Below are 27934 nucleotides of genomic sequence, written 5' to 3'. Positions count from 1 at the left end.
AACGCAGGCTCAGTTTCCAGCAGTTCAGAGATATCCTGCAAAAGCACATGGGCATCCTCCTGCCCGTGGGCAATTGTCACCTTAACCCCCTCTGTGAGAAGGAAAACAGAACTGCCCAGAAGACGGTGCTTCCCCACAGAATCGCTCATTCCCTTCCCTTTTTTCTCCCTTTTATCAGTGCTGCCGTCATTTATCAAGACTCCCCACGACATCACGAGCCGCACGGGGACGACGGCGCGGCTGGAGTGCGCGGCCGAGGGCCACCCCACGCCGCAGATCGCCTGGCAGAAGGACGGCGGCACCGACTTCCCCGCGGCCCGCGAGCGCCGCATGCACGTCATGCCCGACGACGACGTCTTCTTCATCACCGACGTCAAGGTGGAGGACATGGGCGTCTACAGCTGCACGGCTCAGAACTCGGCGGGCTCCGTGCTGGCCAATGCCACCCTCACCGTGCTGGGTAAGGTGCCTTAAAGGGTTTTAGCTTTTCTGTTTTTTCATGTGTTTGTAATCCTGCAGTTCTTAGGGTGCAACTCTAAACTCCGTATAGAGCGTTAGCTAATGTTCTCCCGTTTTGGTCAGACACAACAATTCCTCTCTAGGTCTGGGAACCAAGGACACCTCACTGCCTCAGACCCTGAGAAACGTAAACAAAAACGAGTTGGGGTAAATGACTTGGGGTGAATGGGGTGAGTTGGGTTTACTTGGGGTAAATGACTTCATTACCTGAAGCTGTAATTGGAAGATTAACCCCAATATGCAAATGGACCAAACTTATACAAGTATGAAAACCCATGAACCATCATCCATTTCTGAGTGTAGCCCCTGGTCGGGTTTCATCTGCCCAAAATGGATCTGAAGACCCTTCAATAAATATAACAGCTTTTTATTCTCCTTATTTTGTCTGGCTTCTGTCTTTAGGTAGTCTCAAAAAGGCATCAGCAGTGCCCCAGGAGGCCGGGTGCAAGTGGGAACTGGGAGGGATGGCTGTTCAAGCTCTTTAGCAGTTGCAGATAAAAGAGAGACAGAGTCAAATGGTCTGCTTAGTCTTGTTTTATTCCTTTCCACTGTAGTTCACTAATGAAAAATACCTGTTAAGTAAGAGAAGGAGCTGTAAGTCGCATCTCCTCTTGTGCTGAGGAAGCCCCTCCAACCAGCCTATTTGCTGTCTGGGAAAATTACTTCAAAATGAAATTGCACTTCATCTCTCTTGCCCTGTGAAATAGTTCACGTGTCAGCTGTTGGCCCATGTCCTCAGATGTTTCTTGTTGGGAAAACTCACCACCACTTGGCTGTGGGAAGTGAGGCCTTGGCTGTAGTTGTTAGATGTGTTGTGGTGTGCAGCTGCCATATTCCTGAGCATGTGCCTGCTTCGTGCATTGCTTTGTCTGCAGGCACACGAAGAATATTCAGTGCTGTTAAATCTGTTGCTACGCTGTCCCTAAAAATGGATTTCCGTGTGTGTTCTCCTGCAGAGACTCCATCTTTGGTCCATCCACTGGAAGATCACGTGGTGTCCGTCGGTGAGACCGTGGCTCTCCAGTGCAAAGCCACGGGGAGCCCCCCGCCCCGCATCACCTGGCTGAAAGGTGACCAGCCCCTGGTGGTGACAGAAAGGCACCACTTCACCTCGGGCAACCAGCTGCTGATCGTCAGGAACGTGGTGCTGGAGGACGCGGGGAAGTACACGTGTGAGATGTCCAACACGCTGGGCACGGAGCGCGCGCACAGCCACGTCAGCGTCCTGCAGTCGCTGGGCTGCCGCAAGGACCGCACCACCGTGGGCATCATCACCATCGCCGTGGTCTGCAGCATCGTGCTCACCTCCCTGGTCTGGGTCTGCATCATCTACCAGACCAGGAAGAAGAGTGAGGAGTACAGCGTCACCAACACAGGTAGCTCCAGTGTCCTGAGGTCCCCTCTAACCTTTCGTGCTGCCAGACATCCCACCGAGGCTGAGCAGGCTCACAGTCCTGCAGCTGGCTTATCTCCCTGGTTCTCTTGGCTCACAGGCCTGGAACCAGCTTTCACTTGCTGCTGAAGCATGTTCAGAGCTGCATTTCTCCCCTTGGCTTGCTCTGCAGGAAGGTCTTTTCCACTTGGCAGTAGTTCCAGCTGTTGCTTTGCTACTTTGGTTTTCCATGACCATAAGTGACAACTTTTGAGACAATCTGGCTGATGTCCCTGATGCTGGGAACCCATCTTACTTTTTGGAAATCTGTATTTTCAAAGACTTTGAAGTCAAAACTTGAAAAATTAGACTTTGAAGCTGGAATCTCTTTTTCCATGTTGGCTATATAACCCCTGCTGATGGGGGTTGGTATCTGTTACTTTTTAGAGGAAAAATTAGTGTTTACTGCTTTCTCCTGATACTCAGAGGGGATAATTTGGTGCTTAAATAAGTGTTGCAGTGAGAATAGTCTCCTGCCCTCCTTACACAGCCTCTGAACAAAACAGAAGTCTGGAAGAACCAGCCTAAAACTTTCCCAGCCTGCTTAGAATTTCCAGCTTTCCTACATTATGCTTAGCTTTAGACAGAGTACAAAAGGATTTTTAAAGGCATGGGCTAGGTAGGAAGTCTTGGATAGCCTATTAGCAGTGTGATGTATCAGTGGGATTCTTTTATAACTCCTTTTTTTAGTCCTGAAAATCCAGGGCTTTGTGCCTGATATAATTGAGTTTAACTTGGTTTTGTGTGGCAAGGGAAACTGAAATTGCCTGATAGAAAATGGAGAAAACCAAGGACAGCCAAGTGACTTAAGACTTATTTCCTATTTAAGAGAATCAAAGACCCTGTTCTGCAGAATACTTTGACTCCTGACTTGGGGAGGCAGAAGACTTGAGTCAGCAGAAGACTTGAGTCAGAGGGACTGAATTTCAGGGGAAAGAGAAGGATTTACTTATTCTGAATAAATAGTTCTACACCACCTACTATGTACTGACCATGCCACATGCAAACACTGAAAGTGCCTTTATCAGCATTAACTCCCACAGTTTTAGGCTTTGAAAAATCAGGAATGGGGCTTCTGAGGGGAAAGGAATATTTAGGCAGTTTAGTTGTTTCCAGTGTGCCGACAGAAAATAACCGGTTCTAGATCTGATCCCAAGTCCCCCTTGAAAATGCAAATTTACTTTGAAAATCCTGCTGGGAACTGACTTTTCCCTGCTCCCATTGCTCTAGATGAGACTATTGTGCCTCCTGATGTGCCAAGCTACTTGTCCTCCCAAGGGACTCTGTCGGAGCGCCAGGAAGTGGCCATTGGAGTGGACACCCAGCAGCCCAATGGGCACATCGACAGCAACGGTGAGAAATGGTTTAATTGTTCCGTGATGCTGGATCTGAACTTGTTATGGGAGGTGGAAATCTCAGCCCAGAGTACTTCTGTGTTTGTGTTTGTTCTGAGTTATCTGAAAGATCTTCATAATGTAATTCCTGCATTTATGCAGAGCAGGGATCTGTGTTTGACTTCACAGAGCTCTCCTCTCCCAGGAGTAAGTGTTCCTACAAGCTGACTGCCTCAGAAACTGCTCAGTCAGGCCCTAAGGACTGGTTTCTTGCTAATTTTGGATTCCTTTTTTGGCAGCAGAGTTACCCATAGTCATACTAGAAAATGCATTAGCATTGCCTGTCCCTGCCTTCAGGCTCTGAAATTAAATGTTGGGGTTTTACACTATTTAAAAACAGCATATTAGGAAGGAGAATTTTAAGAGTTCTGAACCAAGATCCTCCTGAGATTGTGCAACATTTATTCTGTTAAATGTTTGCTGAAAATTATCTATTATCTCCATTGGTATTTTTTCTCCCTTTTCCAGTAAAGTAAGACGAGCAAGTCCTCTAACTGTGAGCAGATGGCTGTGATCTTTACCCAGATGGTTTGTTTGTTACAGGGATGTGTCAGGCTGAGGCTGGGAGGTGTCCAGATGTTGAAGCTCCTGCTGTAGGTTGTAGACAGCCCAAGCTGTGTATCAGCTATAATAAAGACACTTGGAAGACTGAGGACATGGCCGATGGAATGCTTGTTCCAGATAAGACAGGTACAAACCCCATTAATCTGAGAAGGCATTTCGTGTTTGTACAGATCACAAAACCCTCCAAGTCAGACAGCAGTAACACAAGAAATGGTTACCTTCAGAGAAAAAAAAAAAAAGCTCGGAATGATTCTCAGGTGCAAGCACAGAAAATTTACTTTCTCCTGCTTGCTTTGATCCTCTCTCAAGCTTGGATAGTTGGAATTTGAGGAACTGTCAGAAACAGGCAGAGTAAAGCTCCTGACTGCCATTCTGTGCAGCTGGCTGATGGGAATTTTGATTTGGGATATTCCTAAAATATGAGAGTACTTTCAAAACTGAAAGTGTTAAATTTTTTCATGCTCTTTTAAAAGGGCTGTTGACTTCAAAGCTCAGCTTTTTAATTTATTTTCAAAATTTAAAGGTTGTTTTGGGCACTACACCTGCCTCTGTTCTTTGCCAATTTCTAGGGTGTTACACTCATACTTTTCTATTTTTAGGATGTGCTTTCTGTTCTCATACTGTATTGTAAAAGCCACAGAAAATCAGCCAATGAAACACATTTTCTCTCTAGGAGAAACTAATGTAAAGTTTAACAATGGAAAGTTGTTGAGTGCACGAAGGAAATTAACTTTCAACATCTAGAAATTCCTTGCTGCTTTGAATTCTGCTCATCTGTTGTTCCCACTACCAGTAATAAAATATCTTGAGATAGGAGTGTGAGCTGATGGTGATCTCTGTAAAGCAGCAGCACAAAAATAAGAAAGGTAACTTGGTATTTTAAAGCAGCTGCAGGAAAGTTCCACTTTGCACTTCTACCCTGTTTAGAAAGTCTGGAAAAGTAAATAAATGCATAGTTTATTAAAAAAAAAGAAAGTTACAAGTATTTTGGAGTGAAAAAGAGTCCCTAACAAGCTAAAGCTGTTAATTAGAATTACCTTTGGTGATGGTGGCTACAGAGTTCTGAAAACTGTCTGTGTAATAGCCCTGTGTAAGACCACAAAGTGTCCACATGATTTAATGAAAGATTCCCCCACTGAGCGACACAGAACTGCCCTTTCCTTCCACGATTTGTGTGCTCCAGTGCTGACCACTTCCAGCTGCTCATCTTCCCTTGTTGATTTTCCCTTCCTCCCCCAAAGGCTACGGGCTGCCCGTGGTGTGCACGGAGTGCAGCGGCAGCACGGACAGCATGAGCGCCCACATCTACCCCAAGGACTCCGAGTGCTACCCCGAGAGCCTAAAGACTGTGGAAAACCCCCACCCCAGTGCACTGAGCAGCAAGGAGCGCCACAGGAAGAGGGGTGCGGGCACCAGCCTCCTGCATGCTCAGCCCTGCAACGGGATTGCCAGTGGCAAGAGGGTGGAAACGGACGGGACCCTCTACCCCAGCAACCACGACAGGATAAGGCCGGAGGGCGCGGCCGGCGCGCTACTCGCGGACGCGCACGGTACGTCCTGCCTCGGGGTCGCCTCTCATCCCTGGGGGAACCCAGGGGGGTTGTAGCACAGCCCCATGTGCTCCCCTCAGCCTTTCAACTAGCTCACAGGCATGGGGTTGGTTTGTGCATGGAACAGAATCACTAAGTTTGGGAAAGACCTCCAGGGTCATGGAGGATGAGGGAGCTTGGCAGGCTGAGCGTCACCTGATCGTGCTCCTCCTTTGGGGTTTTGCAGGCTCTTCACAAGCAGCAGCAAAGCCTTCAGAGCTTAACAACCTTAATTTGGTGAGAGCTTCACCTGCAGGAGGGTCATTAAAGCAACTGAACGTGCTTCCTGAAATATCCCCAGCACTACTGGATCTGCAGAGGGAAGCAGAGGTGGAGCAGGCTCTCCTGCCCAGCAGCACCACAGCCCAGCCCCGCGACTCCGCTCACGAGCCCCAGCTGCCCAAAAGGTGTCTGGACTGAGAGCACAGACTGACTGCCACGTGCAAATTAACAAACACACTATTACTTTCTTAAATTTTTTTTTTTTTTTTTTTTGCACAGAGTATATAGGCTACTTACTTCTACCTCGAATCTTGAACTGATGGCCTGGCAAAGGCACCCAACTGAGGTATGAGAAACAAGCTTGTATGGGGAACAAACTCCTGTTCGAGCGTCATCTGATTGTACATAATTTAAAACTTCCCTGAGAAGTATGAAGTGTTCAAAAGTCAACTTGCATATGAAGCACATAAATGCAAGGGATTATTGTGTAAAGAGAAAAGTATTTGATACAATTGTACATAAGAGTTTTCATATATAAATATATATATAAAAATATATATATATATCTTTTACAGAGGCTATTTTAATCTTTAGTGCATGGAAAACTGAGTGAAATTTTACAATTTTGGCAATATTGTTTTCAGTATCAGGTTGCTGTTAAACTTTGTGAGAGAAATAATTCTGGTGCCTTAAATGCATAAACAGAACTTTTAAAAGCCAGACCTTTCCAAAAGGATTGTCCTCTTTTCAGTGGAAGTTCCTTTACACCACGTACACCAGGGCTGGGGCAATCCCAGGTACTGGTTGGGTGGGGAAGTGACTGGGAGCAGCCCTGTGGAGAGCACTTGGGGGTGTTGGTGGATCAGAGGTTGGACGTGCCCTGGCTATGTGTGCTCACAGCCCAGAAGTCCAACCATGTCCTGGCCTGCATCCAGAGTGTTGTGGACAGCAGATTCTGCTCCTGTGCTCCACTCAAGTGAGACCACACCTGGGGTTCTGCACACTGTTCTGGTGCCCTCAATATAAGGAAGACTGTAGTAAGGAGACAAGGAGTCATGAGTTCAAACTGAAAAAAGGGGAAATTTAAGTTTGATACAGAAGAAATTGGAATTCTCCCCTGTGAGGGTGGTGAGACACTAGTACAGGTTGCCAGGGAAGCTGCAGATGTCCCACCCCTGTAGGTGTTCAGGCTGGATGGACCTCGGAGCAACCTGGACTAATGAAAGGTCTCCCTGTCCATGGTAGGGGGTTGGAACAAGATCATCTTTAGGGTCAGGACAGGCTGGATAGATGGGCTAAATCCAACAACATATAGTTCAACGAATCCAAGTGCCATGTCCTGCACTTTGGCCACAACAACCCCCTGCAGCACTACAGGCCGGGGACAGAGCAGCTGGACAGTGGCCAGGCAGAAAGGGACCTGGGGGTAGTGGTGACAGCAGCTGGACACGAGCCAGCAGTGTGCCCAGGTGGCCAATGGCACCTGGCCTGGATCAGGAATGGCATGGTCAGCAGGAGCAGGGAGGTCATTCTTCCCCTGTACTTGGCACTGGTGAGGCCTCACCTTGAGTGCTGTGTCCAGTTCTGGGCCCTCAGTTTGGGAAGGACGTTGAGACACTTGAGCGCGTCCAGAGGAGACACCGAGGCTGGTGAGCGGCTTGGAACACAAACCCTGTGAGGAACGGCTGAGGGGGCTGGGGTTGTTTAGCCTGGAGAAAAGGAGACTCGGAGGTGACCTTATCACTCTCTACAACTCCTGAAAGGTGGCTGTGGTCAGGTGGGGGTTGGACTCTTCTCCCAGGCAACCAGTGACAGGACAAGAGGACACAGCTTGAAGTTGTGCCAGGGGAAGTTAAGGCTGGACATTTAGGAAACAATTCTTCACAGAAAATGATTGGGCAATGGAGTCATCTGCCCAGGAAGGTGGTGGAGTCACCGTCCCTGGATGTGTTTAAAAAAAGACTGGATCTGGCACTTAGCCATGGTTTAGATGATAAGGAAGTGTTAGGTCATAGGTTGGACTTGATCATCTCAAAGGTCTCTTCCAACCTAGTTAATCCTGTGATTCTGTCCCTTCCAACCCAAGATATTCTGTGATTCAATTGGGTTACTTAGAACAAATTTCCTTCCCCTTAGAAATTTATTGTACTTAACACATTTAATAACAGAGATCCTCAACTGTGTCAAATGAAATTTATATAAAAAAAAGCAGCGAGCAATTACATAGCAACCTGATACTTTCCTGTTGGTGGAAGAACTTAAATTCCATTATTCTTCAAACTTTATAAAAATTAGTATTTGAACTGGGACTGTGTGCGACTTTAGAGTGGACCACACAGGAGGCACTAAATAACTCTTCAACAGTGCAGAGCCCCAAAACAACCAGAGGAAAAGGCTGTTTTGACTGGGAAGAAGTTGTTACCAAAATAAATAACTTGTGCAGTAAACCAGGGGTGGTCTCCTAACAGGGCACCTCTCAAACACGTCATCACAGGAGGTGTTACCTGCCATGTGTGCTGGCACAGCACTGAGCACCACAGCCCTCACCACAGAGCCTTTCCCTCCCAAAGGGACTCAGCTCTACCTGCCTGAGGTACGTGCAGTGATCCAGCCTTGCCCTGCACAGAAAAAATAACCTGTGCCAGTATAATGCATTTTCACAACCAAGAAACACATCTGTTCCAGGGGGGCTTGAAACCATAGAGCTGTTTTGACAACAAAACTAAACTGCACTCCTAAGGGGACAGCTGTGTCACTAATTCATCCAAGACTTTATTTTTTAACCCTGCAACACTATATTACACTTTATAGTTGAGCAGCCAGACTTTCTATATGAAAATATCACCTTCAAACATGTTATGCTGCCCTGTGTAGCAATTCTGGGCTAGTTAGAAATACTTTTGTTTTATAAGGAAAACAACTGTGGATTCATGGTTGAATAGATTTTAAAATTTAAATCTCCCAAATGTTTTTATGTGGTCTTTTAAGTTCCTCCATTAATGGGGGGTATCAAGAAATGCCCACTTCAGTCAAACAGATCTTTGTCACTTCTGCCTTCACAATGATGCTTTTTATTTATAGAAAGGTTGCTTTCTGATGGTGTTTGTTGGTACCTGTGGATGGAGGACTCCCAGTTCTTTGTGATTTGAGTTCTGCTAACATGAGGTTGCTAACTCTGGTGATGACTACTTCGGGGCAGGTTTTTCACAGCGGGGAGGTGGGGAGCTTTGTTACTTTCTCCCTTAGGAACAACTCAAATACCAGTTCCACCGAGGCTGAGTCTGGGAATCCACCTTTGCCAGGACTGTGTCAGAACAAGCAGACGAGATAAGGGCAGGAACACTTCACGTTCACTTTAGATCCAGCACTGAGGGACCTGCCCCAGTGCTGCTGCGCCTGTGGGGTTTCAGGGAGCGGCTGCAAGCTGCCCCTTGGTTTTATTACAAGCTGGTCCTACCCAGCCTTAGCTTGAGAAGCCACCAGCTCCTGTAAGGGAAGGACTTCAGGCCCTCAGGGTCAGGGAGAGCAGCAGCTGCCCCTGGATGAAGCCAGGCATAATTCAGCCAGTACCTGTCTGCCCCAGTCCCTGACTATTGACACGTTTGCACTTTGAGACAGGTGGCGAATTATGTTGAGTGCCAAGTTTATTCGAAGCAAAGGAAATGGATGTTAGAAATTTATAAACCAAGCACAGTTTTCCCTTTTCACTGAAGGGAAAAGTGCTCCAGAACCAACTTGTGGAACCAGGGACACAGGGAAGATGGGAATGATCCAGTGGGGCTCGTTTTGCTGGCAGAAATGTCATCACCAGTGCAGATACAAAGCATATTTGCCACGTTAACATTGAAAATAATGTTTCTGAATAAAGTTAACTGCCTAATGTTATGACTTCCACTAAATATGTGAATTTGCTGCTTCTAAGAGGCAATGTGAAAGAGGAAGTATTACTTTTGTGTACAAAATTATTTATTTATTAGAAAAATTTGGTACAATGTTGTACATTGAAAAACATGTAAGATATTGAAGTGTCTAACAAACGGCATTGAAGTGTCTTTAATAAAGGTTCATTTATAATATTACGGCTGATTTGTTGAGAGTGAGCTTTTGGGAGTTCCAGTTGGAAATTAAATAAAATTCTAATCCATTGCTAAATCTCTTTTCTGTCTTTCATGAAACTGCCAACGTACCTGCTCTTGAAATTGGGCCGTGAGATCCTGGAGAACAGTGTGAGGCTCTGACAGCCTGGCATGTGGATGGGGTGGAATTTAGGGCTGGATTGAAAAACACAATATATAACTTGTAAGAAATACATTTCCAATATATTAGCCTGCTTTAGTAGCTGGCAAGTCCCCCTGTCTTGGCAGTGAGAACACACCAGATGAGGGGGGTGTGTGTGTGTGTGTGTGTGTGTGCAAGTAAAAACAGGGCCAGGACAGCAGCAGACCCAGCTGCAGTTGTGAACACCTCTGGTGTTCCCCAACCCCACCCTGGATGGAAATTCCAGAGGTAGCTTTGGAGATAAGCCTAAATTCCTGCTTTAACTAAAAATCTCAATTCAGTTTCTGTATATCTTTTAAAAATTAAAACTAATTCCCCCTGGAAATTATCACTTTGGGTATAAAGCAGGTTCTCTGAGAATACTCAAAGCGCCTTAACACATTTTGGGGTTAATTTTTTTTTAAATTGAGAGGGGTTTTAAGAGGCTAGTGGCTGGTCTGAAATTTGTTATCCCATTTGATCCCAGTAATGGGCTACAATTAGTTTTTTTAATTGTGGTAAACTTGAAATAAAACATTGCTAAAACTTAAAGCAAACAGTCATAGGGGAACCCACGTATTTTTTGGTCTATTTTTTCTCTCCAGAGTCCCAAAACTAAAAATGTCCTTTTTATCCATATTAGGCAAACTGCTGCATGCAGAACAGCTCTGGCCACCTGCTGGGGCTCTCACTTGCCTGCTGCCATTCCCAGGTACCTTTGGCCTTCTGGTGGTGCAGGAGGGGAATCTTGAGGTCTGTCCCCTCCCACCATTAGGTTGGCTAAAACAATTTGGCTGCTTGGCTGGATTTCGTTGGGGTTTTTTGTTTTAATTAAAGGGTGACGACAAAAACTGATTCTGCAATATTAAATAAAAACAACAAAAAATGCACCATTTGGACCCAATGACATAAAGATGATTATTTACAGCTCAAATAATTAAATGCATCAACTGCAGTGCTAACCCCTTCACCATGAGCTTAAAGAGCTGCAATAGAAAATGTGATAGGTTTCTGAGACAGAGTAATAAATCTCCCTCCCCCCCTCCCAGCCCCTAAAGTTGGATGTGATACTTATACATATATAGAATGTCATTAAAGAGACAGCCTCAAAGTGGCAGGAAGCACAGCCACACCAAGCCATGGTAACGAGCAGCATTACCAACCAGCCAATAGGGGACTTGGCTGAATTCCCCATTTTAATTGAAGATTATTTTTAAGAAATTATGTCCTTGGTTCTGTATGTTTTACTTGTCTGCCAATTATTTTCTAAGTTTTGGCCTCTAAAAAGTCTTGCTACTCTGTCATGGATAACAGTGTAATAAAACATCCAGCCTGTGCTGCTGGCGCTCTGGGCAAGGGCTCTGGTGTCACCCGTGTCCCCTGGTCAGGCCACTGACCTGGTGTGGCATTTGGTCTCCCTCTGCCCGGACTCTGAACACCTGCACATTGTCCTCCTGAGGGGGACAGCCTCACAGGTAAATTACAGCACCCTAGGGCAGAGCATCAGCCCTGGCACACCAGCGTGGGGATGACAGGGACGGAGCAGGCGTGGTGCCACCAGGATGAGTGACGCGGCACAGCTCAGTCACAGGGCCCTGTGCACCCACTCCTCTCCCCGTGTGTGAGGAGCTTCCCAGTGTCATGGCCCAGCCCCCAGCCATGCAGGAACCCATCACCCACCACGGCCCCTTGGCTTTGCCTGCCCAAACACCCTCCACAGCTAAACCTCCTCAACCACCACTCCGCCAGGCTGGTGCTGTAAACCCGGAGCCCAGCACCGACTCCGGTGATAATTTTGAGTAATTCCAATAAGGTCTTTTCACCACACTCGTCCCCACACCATTTTGGCTCTTGCAGCTTCCTGTTTCCTACATGAGAAGAGCGCCAGGATTTTGCTCTGCCTGCCAGCAACCCCCCGAGAGCCCTCGGGATCCACCCCTACATCAGAACTCTGATGTTCTCCCTGCCGTGCCCTCCCAGCTTCCCTCCCAAGCTGCAGCACTTCCATCCTCCTGCTGCTTCAGCAGCTGAGGGACGAAGACCAAAAGAAGGCAGAGCTCCCATGTCTTTGCACAAGCACAGCTGTAAAATAATACAAGCCCGTGCTTTTACTGGAGAAATACGAGTGTGATTAATAAAGCTGCACTGGCTCCCCACACAGGAATGCTTGCTGAGCACCTGTAGGTATAAACAGGAATATAAACTTCCACAAATACAGCTCAAATCAGAAACAAATGGATTATTGTCTTTCACAAAGAGCTCTCCCAAGCCGGAATCCTTTCGGTGCTGTTGGAGGGCAGCAGGCTGTAACTCTATCGGCCCCTTCCCCTGCCCTGTTACGAGGCAGGTGCCACTGAATGATGAAAACTTGCTTTATTTCAGCCTCCCCACACAGCCCCCCAAGGCAGAGCTTTCCAAACCACTTTCCCTGCAGGAGTCCTAATAATGCCTTTCGCAGCCATCGTAATTAGCTGTTTACCACCCCCCCCCCCCCCCCAAACATCACTTTTTTGGCACAACTCTTCACAATGACCTCACCCACTTTCCATGCAGGAAAATTTCGTGTTTGGGAAACTGGATTATTGGAGGATTTACTTTTCTCTAGCAGGGAGAGCGGCTGGCAGGCTGCGGGACAGCTGCAGCGAGGGCTGCGGGAGGGAAGGCTCTGCTCCCAGCCCGGGTCCTCCTCCGGCCTCTCCCCCGGCGGGGCTGGATCGGAGCAGCAGCTGCCGAGTCTTCTCGTATGTCCCCAGGAAGATGAAGCCTCCCAGGCTGATGGCTGCCATCCGTGGGACGACACCTGCGAACAAGCTGAAGGCAAAGGAAAGGCAAAGTTTGAGAGGATGAGCGGGGAGCTCGGGAAAACAAAGCCAAGAAAAACTCTCTCTTGCTGGTTTCTTAAATCCAGCCCCACTGCTCTCTGAAGGAACCTGTCTGGACTTCCCTAACACAGCACTCCCAAGGCTTGTGGTTTTTAACCCCTCTCCACACTCCTTGGGGGCGGAAGGAAAAGGCAGGAGGCCATCGTGGGCCACTGGGAAGGGGAGCTCAGGCACATGGCCCCAAAGAGCTGCCCTGTCCTCCACTGTCCCCAGCAGCCTCTCTGGGCAGGGGCTCCCCCTTGCAGAGACCGCCCTGCTCACTGCAGTGGCTCACTCCCAGAAACACACCACAGCCGTCAGGGAGCAGAAATACTCGATTTGTGGCGCCTTCAGCTGCCCTCTTTTTAGGTGCCTGACCTTCATAGTTCCTCAAAATTAACAGGAAACTCGTGCAAAGCCAATTGCTTGGCACATCTAAACTTTTAACTGGTTTAACAACTCCAGGACAGGCCAGTGTATCCTCCCAGAGGATTACATGCTTCCTTTGTGGCAAGCAAGGAGTAAATGTTAAGGCTTGAATCCGTTTGGCATCCCACCCCCTTCCAGGTCTATCGTGCTCAGCCTGGCTGAGCTCCACAGGGATCCTGTCCTTGGCTTTCCCAAATATTGCATGGTCCCTGCTGAGAGTGTGTCCACAGTGGGACATGCTGTAATTCCTGGTGGGACCTGGCTGCTCAGGAGCTCCCTGCTCCTGCTGCACAGGGAAAACCTCTGGCAGTAATGAGCTCTGCTAAGGAGCCTGGAGCACACAGGCAGATGGAAACATTTTATGGCTTTACTAGACAGCAATTGGGCCTATTACCATAATGACAGCTTTAAAACAGAGTAATTTGTACAAGGCATGTATGGACAGAGCACTGATAGGGCAAATCCTAGGGAGCAGCACACAGCATCCCTCTCCTGCCGAATTAGGGAGCCTCATTACGGGAGCAGGGGCAGACATTCGTTTCCAGAACAGCCCACTCGAGACACAGCTATTACACAAACAGGGGCCCATAACTGAGTTACCCAGAAGCTGCATCCCTGGCAACCCCTATTACTACCCATCACTTCCAAGAATCCTGGCCCTGCTTCTCCCAGCTTCCTGTTCCCACCTGCCACCCAATCCATGCTTCCCCCATGGGCTCCCTTTCTGCGTGAGGGCAGAGCTGAACAGCTGCAGGGAGGTCCCAAATCCAAAGAGCAGAGCTCTGCGGCAGGTCTGATCCAAACTGGTCTCTGCTGGACCACGTTTGCCTCCATCAGCAGATGAAATAAATTGGGTTTATTTCTGTTGGCCCCATCAGAAACCGCTCTGGTGGGCAGAGGTCTGCTGTCTAGCTGGATTTGGTCTCTGTCTGCAGATTTCACCTGGCACTCTGCCACTCCTCAGCTCCTCACAGGAGACTAACAGGACCCCTGCAGCTACCCTTTGGATCATTGAGTCATTTAGGCTGAAAAAGGACAAGCCCAAAACAACCCAGCATTACCAAGCCCACCACTAACCCATGTCCCCAGGCACCACAGTTACACACGTTTTGAACACTTCCATGGATGCTGATTCTACCACTTCCCCGGGAAAGAAGGTGAGGCAATGCAGGGTCTGGGCACAGCACAGAGGGGCCAGTGCTGAAAAAAGCACTGTGTGCTTGGCCACAAAACCCAAGAAGCACCCTCTGGACCGAGGAGGTGGCCATACTGAGACAAACCACTGCTCTCCTCTGGCTACAGCCCTGCACCGAGCTCTCTCTGTGGGCAGCTTGTGCTCTGCACAGCAGCCAGCAGGGCCTGGCTGTGGGGAACAGCATGCCTTGGGTTCAGGGGACAGCAGGGACCAAACAGGGACACAAAGGGGTGAGCAGGACGGGCAGGACTGAAAGGAGAGGATGCTGAGCAGGGCTGAAAAGGAGAGGATGCTGAGAAGGGCTGAAAGGAGAGGACACAGAGAAGGGCTGCATGGAGAGGACACTGAGCAGGGCTGAAAAGGAGAGGATGCCTGTGCTTGGCTGCCAGGCCAAATTCCCCCAGAGACAGGACCCTTCTCTACTCCCCAAGGAGAATTCTCTCTGCTCTCCTCCCCTGCAGGGGGCTGCCCAGCAACAGAGGCTTTCTTTGCATGTGCTGTTACTGCTGAGGCATGTGCCCTTCTGGTATTTTTCCACCGAAATCGAGATTCATAACCCGCACTTCAACAAATAAAACTAAACGATGTCGAGGGATTATTATTTCAAAATTAAATCGGTACCTCACACGTGCCAATTCCACTCCGACCAGGAAGCTCATGGGAGGAACAGGACACCTGGTGTAATACCACCAGCTCCATCCCCAGCTCAACACAGGCCACCTCACCAGCGTTACCACTCCAGTAACCCCCGTGCTTCTCACCAAAAAGTTGTGAAGCTTCATCCATGGCTTTCAAACACCACTGTCTCCTTGTGTGAAAAGCCATCAGACAAGATGCAAATTCCCTTTCCTGTGAATGATTCCTCTACCTCACGGGAAAGAGCAAAGAATTTCACAGATCCACTCACCCCATCCCTATCCTATCCCCTGCCACAGTCCTGGCTTTCCCTGGACAGAAAGGGATGTGGAATTTCTTGGCGTGAAGCAGAGGGATTTACTAGGTGCAGACCAGGAAGCTGAGCCCTGTGCTCTGGTTTTAATAAGGTGGCAATAAGCAATGCGTCTTTCTGCCCTCAGAATTCCTCCTCTTCAAGTACGAGATTTATTAGAGGAGCCATAAATCATGTCATGTTGTAACTGGCCAAAAAAGCCCGACATTTTTATTGGTTTTGATTAATAGATTTATAATTGGCAGCAGGCATGGCAGCCTCTGCGTTTATTTTTCCCAAGACTTTCTTCCTTCTCCTCGCAGCTGACGCAGCTTGGCCTCCTTTACATGTTACTTTTTCTCCAGATCTCTTCTTGTTTTGATTTCAACTGAATTGTGTTTTCCCTTTGGTCCTAGTCCACTGGTGCTATCTTTGGGCAGAGTTTAATTCTGGGCTGTTTAGAAAAGGGCACTGCTGAAACACCCTGAAAAGAACACAAACATTCATTTTTACTTTCTGCTGCTGGCTGGGGGATGGGGGAAGTCTCCTCAGTCAAATCCATGCCTCTTCACACCCTTCAGAGCTCAACTTCCACTAGCAGCAGACATGGCCTCACTTCTCCCAGTCCCTTTCAAAACATGCCTAAAAGTCCACCAAGCCCTGCAGGACCCAAAACTCATCCAGTGGCACATCACCTTGTCCCCTGCGAGAGGCAAACCTGAGACAGCCCATCCCTGAGTGCCGCCGGGGGGGCACAGCTGCACGCCTTCCTGGAATCAGTGTTCAGGAACTTCCTGCAATTTGTTTTGAATTATTTCCCACATGTGTAGAAAGAGGGCTGAACTTTTATTAGCTGGGCAAGCAGAGATCAGATGTTCAGGGAAAGCTGTCCCCTGCTAAGCTGCATTGAGCAGAGTGCTTCGGGCAGCAAAGGTTAGAACAGTGCCCTGAAAGGGTTAAAAACCAAGGGAAAACTACAGGGAAAAGTCCCAAGCTTCCAAAAATCCCTCCATTTCTCTTCCAGGCCAAAGGCAGGTGAGACACGAGCCCTGCTGAAGGAAGCACAGGCTGAACTTCAGGGACTGGAGAAGTTAAGACATATATATTCACTTTCAGAGACCAGCTACTGGTGTAAGACAGACTCACAGAGGACAAGGTGGTATAAGTGAAGCAGTGTCAGTAAAAACCAATAATAATTTTCACAACTCAAAATGTTCTAGAAACACTAGCAGAAGACTCTGTGTTCCCACACTGCTCCAAGGTCAGGAGAGCAATTCTCTGTCGAATGGACATCACCTCAGACTTCCAGAAGTGCTCAGAAGAAAGCCCAGAACATTTCTACACTCTGGCTACAGCAGGAAAGCCCTGGAGAGCTGCTCTGTGGCTGCTCAGACCTATTCTTTGGACTCAAGCCTGGCTTAGAAAACTGGCACTTTTGCAATGGGTTCCACACTGTAAAAATCAGAGGGCATGTGCTCAAGGCCAGACCTAGGAGTAGATTCCAAGCACACATCTCCCTCCCTCTGCTTCAGCTTGTCCCCACTGCTGGCACCACACTGCCATTGCCTGCTCACACTGCGCTTCACAACAAGAAGGAGGAACTGAAAGGAACAGAGGAGACCTTGCTGGTGCTTTCAAATCTGCAAGAAATTGCCAGGAGGAGGAAAAACTGTCTGCAAGGGGCTTGTGGGTCCCATGCTGACCTTCCCTGGCACCTCAGGAGAGGGGATTCACACCCCTCAAATGAAACTGCTGTCTTCACTGCCACGAGATGTGCCTGAATTTAAATGCATACAAAGCACAAACGCACATGTTCATAGGGAAATGTCCATCATGGGTCACTAACACAAAGCCACCCTCACCTCTGACACCTGGAGCTGGGCTTAGATGGATATACTCCCAACAATGTCCCTTTTCTGTGCTCTTCCCTGGACGCTGCCTCCAGCCAGGGCTAAGGTGAGGACACTCAACCTCCCTGAGGGATTTGTTCTTGGCTACCCCACTGTTGCTCCTTGCCCAGGTGTACAGCAATCAAAAGGTTTTTCTGTATGCCAGTACTTAAAATAGAAACAGATCCCATCCCATCCTCTCACAGCCCCTAAAACACAGACAGCACAACCCCTGAGGTGCAGCACGTCCTTACCCTGACAGGCCTTGTGTCCTCCAGATGCCACCAAGGGCAGCCAGAACATTCCCGCTGGCGTTGCTGGAACCAGCCTGCACCACAGAGAGAGAGAGAGATTGGAAACTGTTGGCAGAGGTTGAGTTATTTACTGAGCTCCTGTCCCTGGTTAGTGCTACATGACAGGAGTCACGGACATCCTCACGACCTCCTTACCCCAGGCACAGGCAAAAACTCCCCATCTCCAAGAATGGAAAAAAGGGTGGAAAGTGAAACAGAGGCACAGAAGAACAAAACAATCAAGGGCACAGAGCTGGTTAGTTCAGAACTGGGCACCCAGTCCTTTCTGCACTATACTCAGCTCTACATCCAGCAGCTGATACTGCAGTAAGACCTTAATAAAAACACACTCTCAAAGCACCAAATTACTTTGCTGCTCCTTCAGATTTAAAAGAACAAAAAAACAAAAAAAAAAAACCCAAAAAACCCTGAGTAGTGTATTGCATGTGAAAATTGTCTTGAGTGCAAAACAGAGGACAAACAGCAGGACTAGAGACACTTAAATCCCATGTGTGACCTAGTTAATTTGAAATGACTAATATAAACTGAACTGTCTCAAAGCACCCTCATTTCTTTACCTGGTTTCTCAGGAGAGAGGCACAGATAAATGAAAGCCAGGTTTTACAGGTTGATCACCAGCACTATCCAAAGATAAAGAAGCTGCAGCAGACAGAACCCAGCAATGACAGGTAACACACCAACATGGCGAGTGTAGATGGGACTCAGCTGGGGAGGTGCATGTTGGCAACAAGAAACACCCCAAATTGAGAGACGTGAGCAACAGGGTAAAAATCACCCACAGAAGCTCCAGAATGCCCATCCTTCACCAACACAACAGCTCTTTTCAGAGCTGGGAAAGGCTTTAGGGACATCCACCTGCTGAGGGCTCTTAGCTTGGTGGCTGTCAGCTCTGCCCTGGGTCAGTGAGATGATGATGGGAACACCAGACTCAACACCAAACTCACTAGTTCAGCAATTTCTAAACTTACTACACTTACTGATCTTATAAGCAATCTGCCTTCTGCCCTGGCTGGCAGATGTTGGCCTTCAAAATCTCTGTAGTTTAAATTTTTACAGCAGAAAATCCAGTACCAAGCCCACCTCAGAAAAGACATACACACACTCTGAATTATCAAAACAGGGGAATAAGTCCCTGATGGGCAGTTTAACTTTGGGTGTCTGACTGTGCAAGGCTTTTCTCCCAAAGACACTGCATGAGACTCTGGAAGCTGAGCACAAGCCCAAGTCTGTTTCAGACAGCTCCTTTGGGAAAGGACCAGAGAGGCAATCAAGGAAAGGAACACAACAATTTCATTAGTTCTGCATGCAGTGCCTGTTCACATCTACTCCTGCCTTCTAGGACAAGAGCAGAAATGATTATTAATAGGTGCTGGATTTCATTCTGTAACAACCCTACAGAAACCCTGGAATACCCAGGCCATTCACCAGCCTGTCTGGAGACCTCCTTCCCTCTTACCTTTGCCAACATAATTCTTGTCTTTGCTACGTCGAGCGGTGTGGTGACTGCAGCTGCAAATCCACCTGAGAAAATTAAAATACCAAGCACAAGTGAGACATTGTTGTGTGAATATGAATGCCACACTGCCTATAACTCCCAGGGCTGTGGTCAACACTGCTCTGTTATTAATGCCTACAGCACGTTCCCTCACGTCAGAGCCCAGGTACGTGTGTCCAAGGTCTGTACACAGATGTTTTGTTACCGTGTATTGACTTTAGAAAACAGCTCTCTGTTGCTTAACGGTAAATCCAAACATCCCCAGGGACATTACTGTCTTTTTGTTCTGGACTCTGTACATACGTGAACATAGGGAGGTTGTAAGGATTACAGGATTCCACTTCCAACATCTACAGCAAGTTTGGAAGGAAAAAACTGCTTACTCATTCATAGATGGGAAAATAAACCAGTCACACTGTGTTCTGCCTAGAGAACTAAAGTCTGACCATTTAAATGCTAGAGAGATAGAAACCTGCTCAGTATCTGAAACCCATGTGCTTGGGTTACTCACTAGAGACACACAGACTAGATCTGGGATTGTTTCTAGGAAAAAAGACAAGTCAGTGTTTGGAATGGAGCTCATCTCCAACAGATTAAATCAGCTTCATTTCGGGTAACAACAACGTGAAGTTGCCCAAGGGTCTTAGGAAATTGTCAGAAATCTGCTGCCATAAGTGCCATCTTACCCTCAAGGGCATTTTTATTCTCTCCTCTCTCCCAAACTTCACCCTTGGAGCTCATAACTGTCACTTGCCACAGCCAGCTCAGCTGTGACTTTCCTCCTGAAAGCCAGAAATCTTCAGCTTATCCATCTGCATGTCTCACCCCCAAACATGTGTGTGTCTGGCTCTGTATTTTAACCCTGTGACTACAGCCTGGCCTCTTGTGCTATCTAGCGACCAGCTCTGCTGCTTTTCCTCTCAGGATTTTATTCCTTTTGCCTTATTTCCCCATCCTAAAATCAATTCTAATTCTGTTCAAAATATTTCAACAGACCAATTCATGCTGAGGAAGAGCCAAAGTGAAGGAAACTTCTAAAACGGAGGAGCAGCAGTAAGTGAAGAATGAAAGGGGAAGGAAGGAGGGAGAAAAGAGAGCAAGAGAGTTGTTCTGAAATCTTTCTTCTTCCTCCTAATTTTTTCTTTTCTCTGGAACTTGTATAAATCCTGTATCAGCTACAGCCGGGAATGAAGAGACTCCAAAGACTGAAGCCTACACAGTACCCAGGGAATAAGCTAAAAATAATCTATTTTCTGTTCCAAGTTTTATGGAATGTAGAAAAATTGATCTCTCTTTTCTTGGGATGGGAGAAGGGAAAAAGCATTTCTTCTAAAATCTGTAAAGTAATGAAATAAAACATTTTTCCCTGCTGGCTTGTGTTTTTACCTGCATCTCTCTCTCTCAACCACCTTAACTTGAACATATTAAACCCCTGCTTTACGACAGAGGAGGCTGGGCCAGCTGGCACCCTACTTGACTTCTTACAGTTAATTAAGGAAAGTCCCACGACGGTTCAGAAGATACAGTAAGGCACATGTGCAGTCCCCTGGATCTCAAACAAGAATAGCAGGAAAGCTGAGTTGGTGAACAGCCCAAAATGCCTGGTTTTAGGAGCAGCTTCCACTCCCATAAGGTTGGCCCACGTGGTTCACTCTGCCGGAAGCTTTCTAGCAGTGATACCTCACTAAAAAGCAGAAAAACGGGCTGTATTCAAGAAGTCAAAGCAGAAACTATGAGCAAGTTAAACTAAATTCCAGTCCATTCTTGGACCTTCTTTAAGGTCAGAAAATCTTTTTATTGTGAGCCAGTTTTTGCGTAAGTGACCAAAAGGCTTTGAGAGAATGGTCTGGATAGAAACTTTGGTACTCATGTCAGCAATGTATTTTTAGAATGGTAAAAATAATCTCCATGGAAAATAGTGGCTTTACTAGTCTGGATGTAGAAGCCCTTCCTTTGCCCACAGAGCACGCTAAAATTAAACAGAGAACCACATGGCTGTCAGGCCTGTATCAAGCAAAAAAATCTCAAAGCATCACCCAGTTCTGATGGCAACACTTTCGCCAGACTAACTTATGCCCCTTATCAGATCCCTGGAACTTTTTTCATGCATTTATTCCTGAGAGTTTCTTATTGGCAGCAGCTTCAGTCTTGGCTGATAGAGTGGTTAGAACAAACACAATTTATCCTGACATGATGTTCCCAAATTCTTTATCTGAAAAGTTTAATCAAGGCTGATTGGTTTTCATTTTTTCCCCAGCTGACATCTGGATCTTCCCTACTTTTTCATTATTAACATTTCAATGTTTCTTTTTCCATCACTGGGAAGTATTTGGTACAGATTTACCAATCAATTCAGAATGGCAACAGCAACAATAAAATGCTTTATAAGCACAACAAGCAGCAGGATAGCGGCTAAATTAAAAGCAAGTTTGTATATGCTTGACAAAAACATGAGATTAAAGCTAGTATTTGTTGGGGACTGCTTTTTATTGAAGGCAGAGAGTCTGACAAAATGAATATTCTCCAGCCTTAACTCTAAATGTCCAAGATAATTTCAGAGTGCCCTCTTAAAGCTTAGTACACAGGTATCCAGGAAAAAGATAAAGGAACTTAAAACTTGACTGCTTCCAATCACCAGATTGATAGAACAGACACAGGCTGTTAAAGCCAGTCTATCCATTGAAAATAGGAGGGCTGTGCACTGCACTAATACACAATAGGGCCCAACAGATCTTTAAATCACTTACTTATTTAATAATCATTCAGTTCCTGCTGTCACTGAACTCACCAAGAGCTGCCACATGAGGCTGGAGTCTGCTCCACTAACCAGCAACCAGGGAAAGCATCAGAGTGTCAGGTGGACAAGAAAGGCCCAGTCACACTGAGCCTCCCACTCCTAAATCCTCCTGGTTTCTCTGCAGAGCTGATGGAGAAAAAGGCGCCTTTGCCGGCAGTCTGCGTCCAAGCTCACTCACCTACTCGCTCTTGGAGAAGGCTTTCTCCCTTGCCCTAGACAGAGCTGGGGATGACTTGGGCTCAGCAGGTAGGCTTAAAGATGGATTTTCACATGGGAGAAGGCTCTTGGCTCCTTAATACTTCTAGCAGAGTGACAAATTCCTCTATTGGGAAAATAAACCTTCACGCAGTAGTGGAAAATTCATCACCCATCTCCCAAGAAGTTACAATGGTCACTGTATATTCACACATCAGCTGAGCAGCCAAACTTTACCAAGTCAGGGTGTTAAACAGAAAATCCCCCTTGCTACTCACACTTTCCCAGTGACCAGTCCTTGATGGAAGTGCTGGTGACAGACATCTGCAGAGAACGATTTACTTTTATTTGGCAATAAGAATAAAAAAGACTTGAGGACTTAAAATATTCCCCTAGGTTGCTTCTGGTATTTTCTATTATTGTAGCTGTCATACACAAATAAAAGCATCAGAACTGAGTGAAATATTTTACCTGGGAACAATACATAACTCTAGGTCCTTGGAGCCTGCAGAATTTGCTGCTACAGGAAAATGTTTCACAGGTACTTAGACACAATCCTCAAATAAGATCCTATGAAGGAAGAAAAAGTTCTTTGGTTTTGGCATCCTGCTTTTTTGTACCATCTTAACTTCTCCTCACCTTTTCTAAAGGGTCCAGGGAATCCTTCTGGCCATTACAGGGGTTCTCCCTGATTCTGAGTTCCTGTCATATGGCCAGACCCCTGCTCTCTCTTCTGCAATGCCAGCCCTGTTCTGTAGGTCAGGCTCATTTCAAGAGACAGGAATTTGTTCCTTGTTGGAATTAGCCCATCTTAGGAAAAGAAAAGAAGTCCAGGTCAAACTGTACTATTGGCTTTCTTCATTACTATTTTCTGCACTGACACCTGGAGGTTACCCAGGGTCGTATTTTTTGTTAATAAACAGATTTTTTCCCCTTTCACCCCGGTATTCATTTCTCTCATTGGCAAAAAAGGATTATTGGAGCCTTTCTCTTTAGAGGAAATGTTCATTCCAGGGCGTTTTCTCCTGAAATTTGTCTGGAAACGAAGACACAGGTTGAAAAACTGAGTGGCTCAGATCCAACACTAAACCTCATTGCATCCTCTTACACTGACTGATTTCCAAGTCCACAAATGTTCTTTTTGAGAACTCTTCAATCAGTAAGTTCTTATTTGAACTTTTATTTTATTGGTATCATGTTAATTTTTTTTTTTCTTAAGAGGAAGTTTATTCTGCTCCTTTATCAGTGTGGGAATGACACCTGCCCATAGTAGAGCAAAGTGATCTGAGAACCTCTCTGGATTTCAGCAGAAATACCAAGACAAAGCACTGCTCCCTCCAGAGGTTTAACCAGCTCAGGGTTAGGAGCATGTTCCAAGCAGACTCTTCGGGGAAATCCTGAGAACTACTCAAAAATTTATTCAGAGCTATAGAGTTAAAGAGGCTTTTAGACACAGTGTGTAATCTTGTCAGAGCTGATTAGATCAAAACAAAAGTGACGGGAAATCCTCCCTGTTAATGTGCAAGAAGCTCTCCTTAGTGCATTATGACTCACTGGACTTGCACCTCCATTCTTGGTGACTTTGTCACCACAGAGCATTAATTATTAATGTTGAGCCACACTTCTTCTTATGGCAGTGAGAAAGAAGGCATCTTAACAGGGGCAATTTTCAGTCACATTAAATGGCCTTTCAGGTTCTTTGACAAGCCGGGGATCACCTCGCTGCTCCAGGGCAGTACTTTTGTTTTCCAACAGCTAATACCCAGTGGCAGGATTTCCTTGCCACTGTGCCACTTGCATGGAGAACACAGGAGACCCACACAGCAGCTCTCCTGGGACAGCCTGCCTTGGTACACTGCAGGGCCGGGGTGGTCCAGCCAGGCAGTCTAAGTCCAGAGAAGACTTGGGCATGGGGTGAAACCAGAATCATGCCTGTATGGAGACATGCTTCCCTCCTCTGCCTCCATGCCCTGCCCAGATCTGGGGTGGTGTCCAAATAGTTCAGACACGAGGCAAGGTTTGATATAAACCTCAGGCTTAAAATCTCATTTAGATCTACCCATGGGTTCTTCCCCACCAGCTGCTCAAGTATCACCTTTTCCACTCCCCAAATACTCCAAACATCTCTGTTAAAACACCAGTGATGATGATAAAGCTGGACAAGGCCTTGAGGGATTAAATTATTAACAGATGACTCAGAGCGGATTCCAAATATCTAATATTTGTGTTCATGCCTATTACATTTCCATAAAAAGCCCATGGATCACATACATCCACACATGAGGGCTGAAACTGCTGCCATTCCACAGGCACTGGGGACAGAATTCAACAGATCGTTGCTCTTGGTTCTGTCTTCACCAAATAGTTATAACCAACTCATACAGACACACACACGTGTGTGTGTGTGTGTGTGTGTGTGCCATAAAGGGAAGCTAAACAGGACTTTTCTTTCAGTTCCTTTCAGCTTATTACCCTGCCCCTCAGGACCTCTAACATATTTTTAGAAGGTATTGAATTCAAGCAAAGAACACAGGAGCAAAGCTGTCTGTGTGACTTCACCATTCCACCACCACCGTGGTGGCATTTGACAGCATATCTGCGTGCAAAGGTTGTTTTTTTGGATAACATTCTCTTTTTAAGGTTTATAACACAATGATTTAAAATATTTCTATGCACACATCCATCTTGTTTTATTCCTAGGGTACTGGTGAGGTTTTGATTCTTTTGTTTTGGGATGGAAAGAAAGGGATAAAGAGTTTGGTCTTTTCTTCCCTCATCTGAAGCTACATGTAGGTAGTTAGTAATTTTGAACTCTGGAATCCATTGTTCAAAATGCAGGAAATTATTTTTCCACTGCCTCCCCCCAGCAAGAAGGATAAATATTTTCAGTGAAATAGAATGGGTGCAGTACCAGAATAGATCAGTATCAGGACCAGCTTGTTGCCTGTCTCAGAGGGAGACAATGGAGACAGAGGGGAAGGTTCTGATCCAAAAAGAGCTCGACCTCCTGAGCTTTGAAGCAAGTCCTCCAAGGACAAATAAGAAAGGAAGATTACAATACTGCTGGTGAAAAGGAAATATTAGGGAGACAAAGAACAGAGAAGGAAAACCAGGCTGGAGGAAGGGTAACCCAGAGAATATTTACCCTCACCAATTACAACAGGAGCTACAAAATAAGACTCCAGCCCTGCAAAGGTTTGTGCTTGGGGAATAGAGAGCCTAGGAAGGCAACCAGGCTGAAGTGTCTCATCTGCCACATGGACCTGGAAGTTTCTGTGCTGCCGCAGGACCTGGTGTCTCCTCCAACACGAAGTGTTGGTGTCCCCAGCATGTGCCAAAGGACAGTGAGCACATGTCCATGCACAGCTGTGCCCCTGGAAGCTCCTTCTGCAAGATTTCTGCTAGAAAAGGAGCAGACACTGCTGAACATCTATTAAACGGTAGCAAGTCCAAGCACAACAGGTCAGAATCAGGACATACAGAGAAGGAACTGGAGGCACTGGGCTAAATTTCCAACTGAGGCACCAAATTTGACCTCAGGAAATTACTCTGCAAGGCTTTGGGTAAATCAGATAACCTTTCCAGCTCTCTGAACATGCCTGAACACAGTTTTTTCTATCAATCTAACTGCAAAGAAATCAACAGTGATAAATTAATGATCCCCATCACACCTGCAGACATACAGATTGCATTTTGAAGCACTTTTAGTCTGTTTGATTTGTTTCAAAACAAAAATGAACAATCTGCTTCTGCTTCATTTACTCTTATTTTGTTTGCACTGATTGATGAAGTCAGTGTAAAATCCAACAGCAGGATCTCATGCAGAATAAAACTCCCTTCCCATCAACATAAACAGAAAAAATACAGCTGGACAAGACTACAAGAGGTCACCTAAAATATTCCCTCAGCCCAAAAATGGAATCAGTTCTACCTAAACCATTCCCTCACTGGTCACACACCCGATCCACTTCACTCTGTGCAGCTACAGCCACACTGCCTCCCCTCAGCTGTGCAGTTTCAGTGCCCTTCAAAATGAAGCCTCAGTCTCTGCTGGAATTCTGCTGCTATTAATACTTCACTTCCCCTTACAGAATTTATTTTTAAAAATTACATACAGTGTAATGGCTCTGATTTTGTAAGTTATCAAAGAACAAGCTTTGCTTTTGATAATCTCTCTTTTAAGAAATGCTATAATTTCTTTTTAAACAGGATTTATTTTTTCCACATATTCTGTTACTGGCTTAGAATCTCAAAATGTATTTTAGCTCCTTGGGGAAAAAAACTCTGGCTATCCATCCCTTTACTATTAATCTGTTTTTTCTATTAAGACAGTTGGATCTCTCCTCCCTCAAACTTGTCAGCTATACTGATGAGTCATTAATTGATTTTTCCCCCCCTCTTTTGTTTTCTTGGAAACAAGTACAGTAGGCTAAAACCAAGCAAGAAGCCTACTGAAGAATTCAATTAACTACTGGCTTGTTTGGTAATAAATAGTGCAGTATTGTGTTCTGCCACTCTTTATTCTTGTTGTAGTGTCTGGAGATTGCCCAGATGTTTCATCCTCTGGGGTTTTTTTGCTGCGGAAGGCTTTTGCCTTCCAGGCTGAGCAGTGCTGGCCCTCTGCTCTCCTGCCTCCAGTTAATCTACGTGGCTGTCAGAGCTGTCACAGGAATGGTGAATCACGGCCTCTGCAATCACTTCAGCCCCTGGGGAAGCGCTCGGAGCGAACAGCTGCACACACCCCCACCCAAACTTAAGTTTCTCCTGGATGAGGATTTTACAAATCAACTTTGAAATCAGCACAAAGCCTGACTGACAGGCCCACAGTTTTTAAATAACAGAAATTTGTCAAAAACAAATTGGTTGTCTTTCAAACAGACACCCTGGTTAAGTCTTTTTTTTTTTCTTCTTCTCTTTCCTTTGCTGACTTTCCTACTTCCAAACAACAACTGGATCCGTTTTCTTCTAAACAAACTTGAATTACAAAGGAATGTTGTTCTGCTATACTTAATAGATTTGCACATTTTTCCCTTTCTTCTTTAGTCTTTCCCAGTATAACATATAATCCTTTGCACCTGCAAAAGCTCCACAGACTGCTGACTGCCAAGAATCCACCACGTGACCCTGCTTCCATGACCAGAGATCCTGTGTTTAAAGAGAAAGGAAAATAAAAAGTTATTAAATGTTTGAATCTATCTGATCCCCATGTGAGTTAACTCTGAGGATGGGAACTTAAGTGAAAAGCTATTTTTGTGGCATTTTTGAGTGATGTAATAAGTGATTTTTCCCAAGGAACTTGTGTACTTGAACAAGCAGATGGAGTGAGAAAGACGTCTGGAACTGAGGAGGGCTTGAAGCAAATTGCTTTCAGGGAATTCATATGTATGTATTTAAGCCTGTGGCCATGCAACTTTGCAAATATTTTGTGAATTTATTTGGTTTTTGGCAGATAAAACGGCACAAAGCAAAACACTGAGCGGGAGGGCGGCATGCAAGAACCAATATCAGCTCAGCCCAGATGCACAAAAGGCTCCCATTTGAAATGAACAGCTCTCACTTCCACGAGATACAAGTCCTGTTTGCTCCCCTACATTTCTTAAACCAACCCTTCCCCCCACACTCCCCCAAAAAACCCCATCATTAAGAAATTACTCTTATCACTCCCATTATATCCCAAAGCAGGTGTGTCTCTGTTTTTCACTTGGCGTCATTAGGGACCACACACCCTCCTCTCCACGGCTCCCACACGCCCTGCTCCCATCCATTAACCCCCAGCAGCATTTAAACACACACATTGAAAGCCCCAACAAGAACAGTGCCTTCCAAAACCACCTCTCAGGTCACGTCACACCAT

The 27934-nt window shown here is 46.2% G+C and overlaps 2 protein-coding genes across 3 annotated transcripts in view; one reads left to right on the top strand and one right to left on the bottom strand.

Annotated features, from left to right (window-relative positions):
- The window catches only part of LRIG1 (leucine rich repeats and immunoglobulin like domains 1), a 92387-nt gene extending 82515 nt beyond the window's left edge, over positions 1–9872 (top strand). The window contains 6 exon segments of the mRNA XM_066195632.1: positions 179–460; positions 1476–1895; positions 3182–3304; positions 3889–4035; positions 5151–5459; positions 5686–9872. Of these exon segments, the coding sequence (XP_066051729.1) occupies positions 179–460; positions 1476–1895; positions 3182–3304; positions 3889–4035; positions 5151–5459; positions 5686–5918 (1514 nt within the window). The 3' untranslated portion in view covers positions 5919–9872.
- Positions 9873–12467: 2595 nt separating this feature from the next.
- SLC25A26 (solute carrier family 25 member 26) overlaps positions 12468–27934 on the bottom strand; it is an 82716-nt gene continuing 67249 nt past the window's right edge. For both annotated transcript variants that reach the window (XM_066195633.1, XM_066195634.1), the window contains 4 exons: positions 27156–27225; positions 19050–19114; positions 17534–17607; positions 12468–12788 (listed from right to left, as the gene is read on the bottom strand). In XM_066195633.1, the coding sequence (XP_066051730.1) occupies positions 12569–12788; positions 17534–17607; positions 19050–19114; positions 27156–27225 (429 nt within the window). In that variant the 3' untranslated portion in view covers positions 12468–12568. The remainder of the gene's footprint in view (positions 12789–17533; positions 17608–19049; positions 19115–27155; positions 27226–27934) is intronic.

The sequence above is a fragment of the Chamaea fasciata genome, unplaced genomic scaffold (genome assembly GCF_029207755.1).
Source record: "Chamaea fasciata isolate MVZ Bird 193981 ecotype frontalis unplaced genomic scaffold, bChaFas1.0.hap1 SCAF_13, whole genome shotgun sequence".
Taxonomy (NCBI): Eukaryota; Metazoa; Chordata; class Aves; order Passeriformes; family Sylviidae; genus Chamaea; species Chamaea fasciata.
This window is presented reverse-complemented; position numbering and strand designations above follow the sequence as displayed.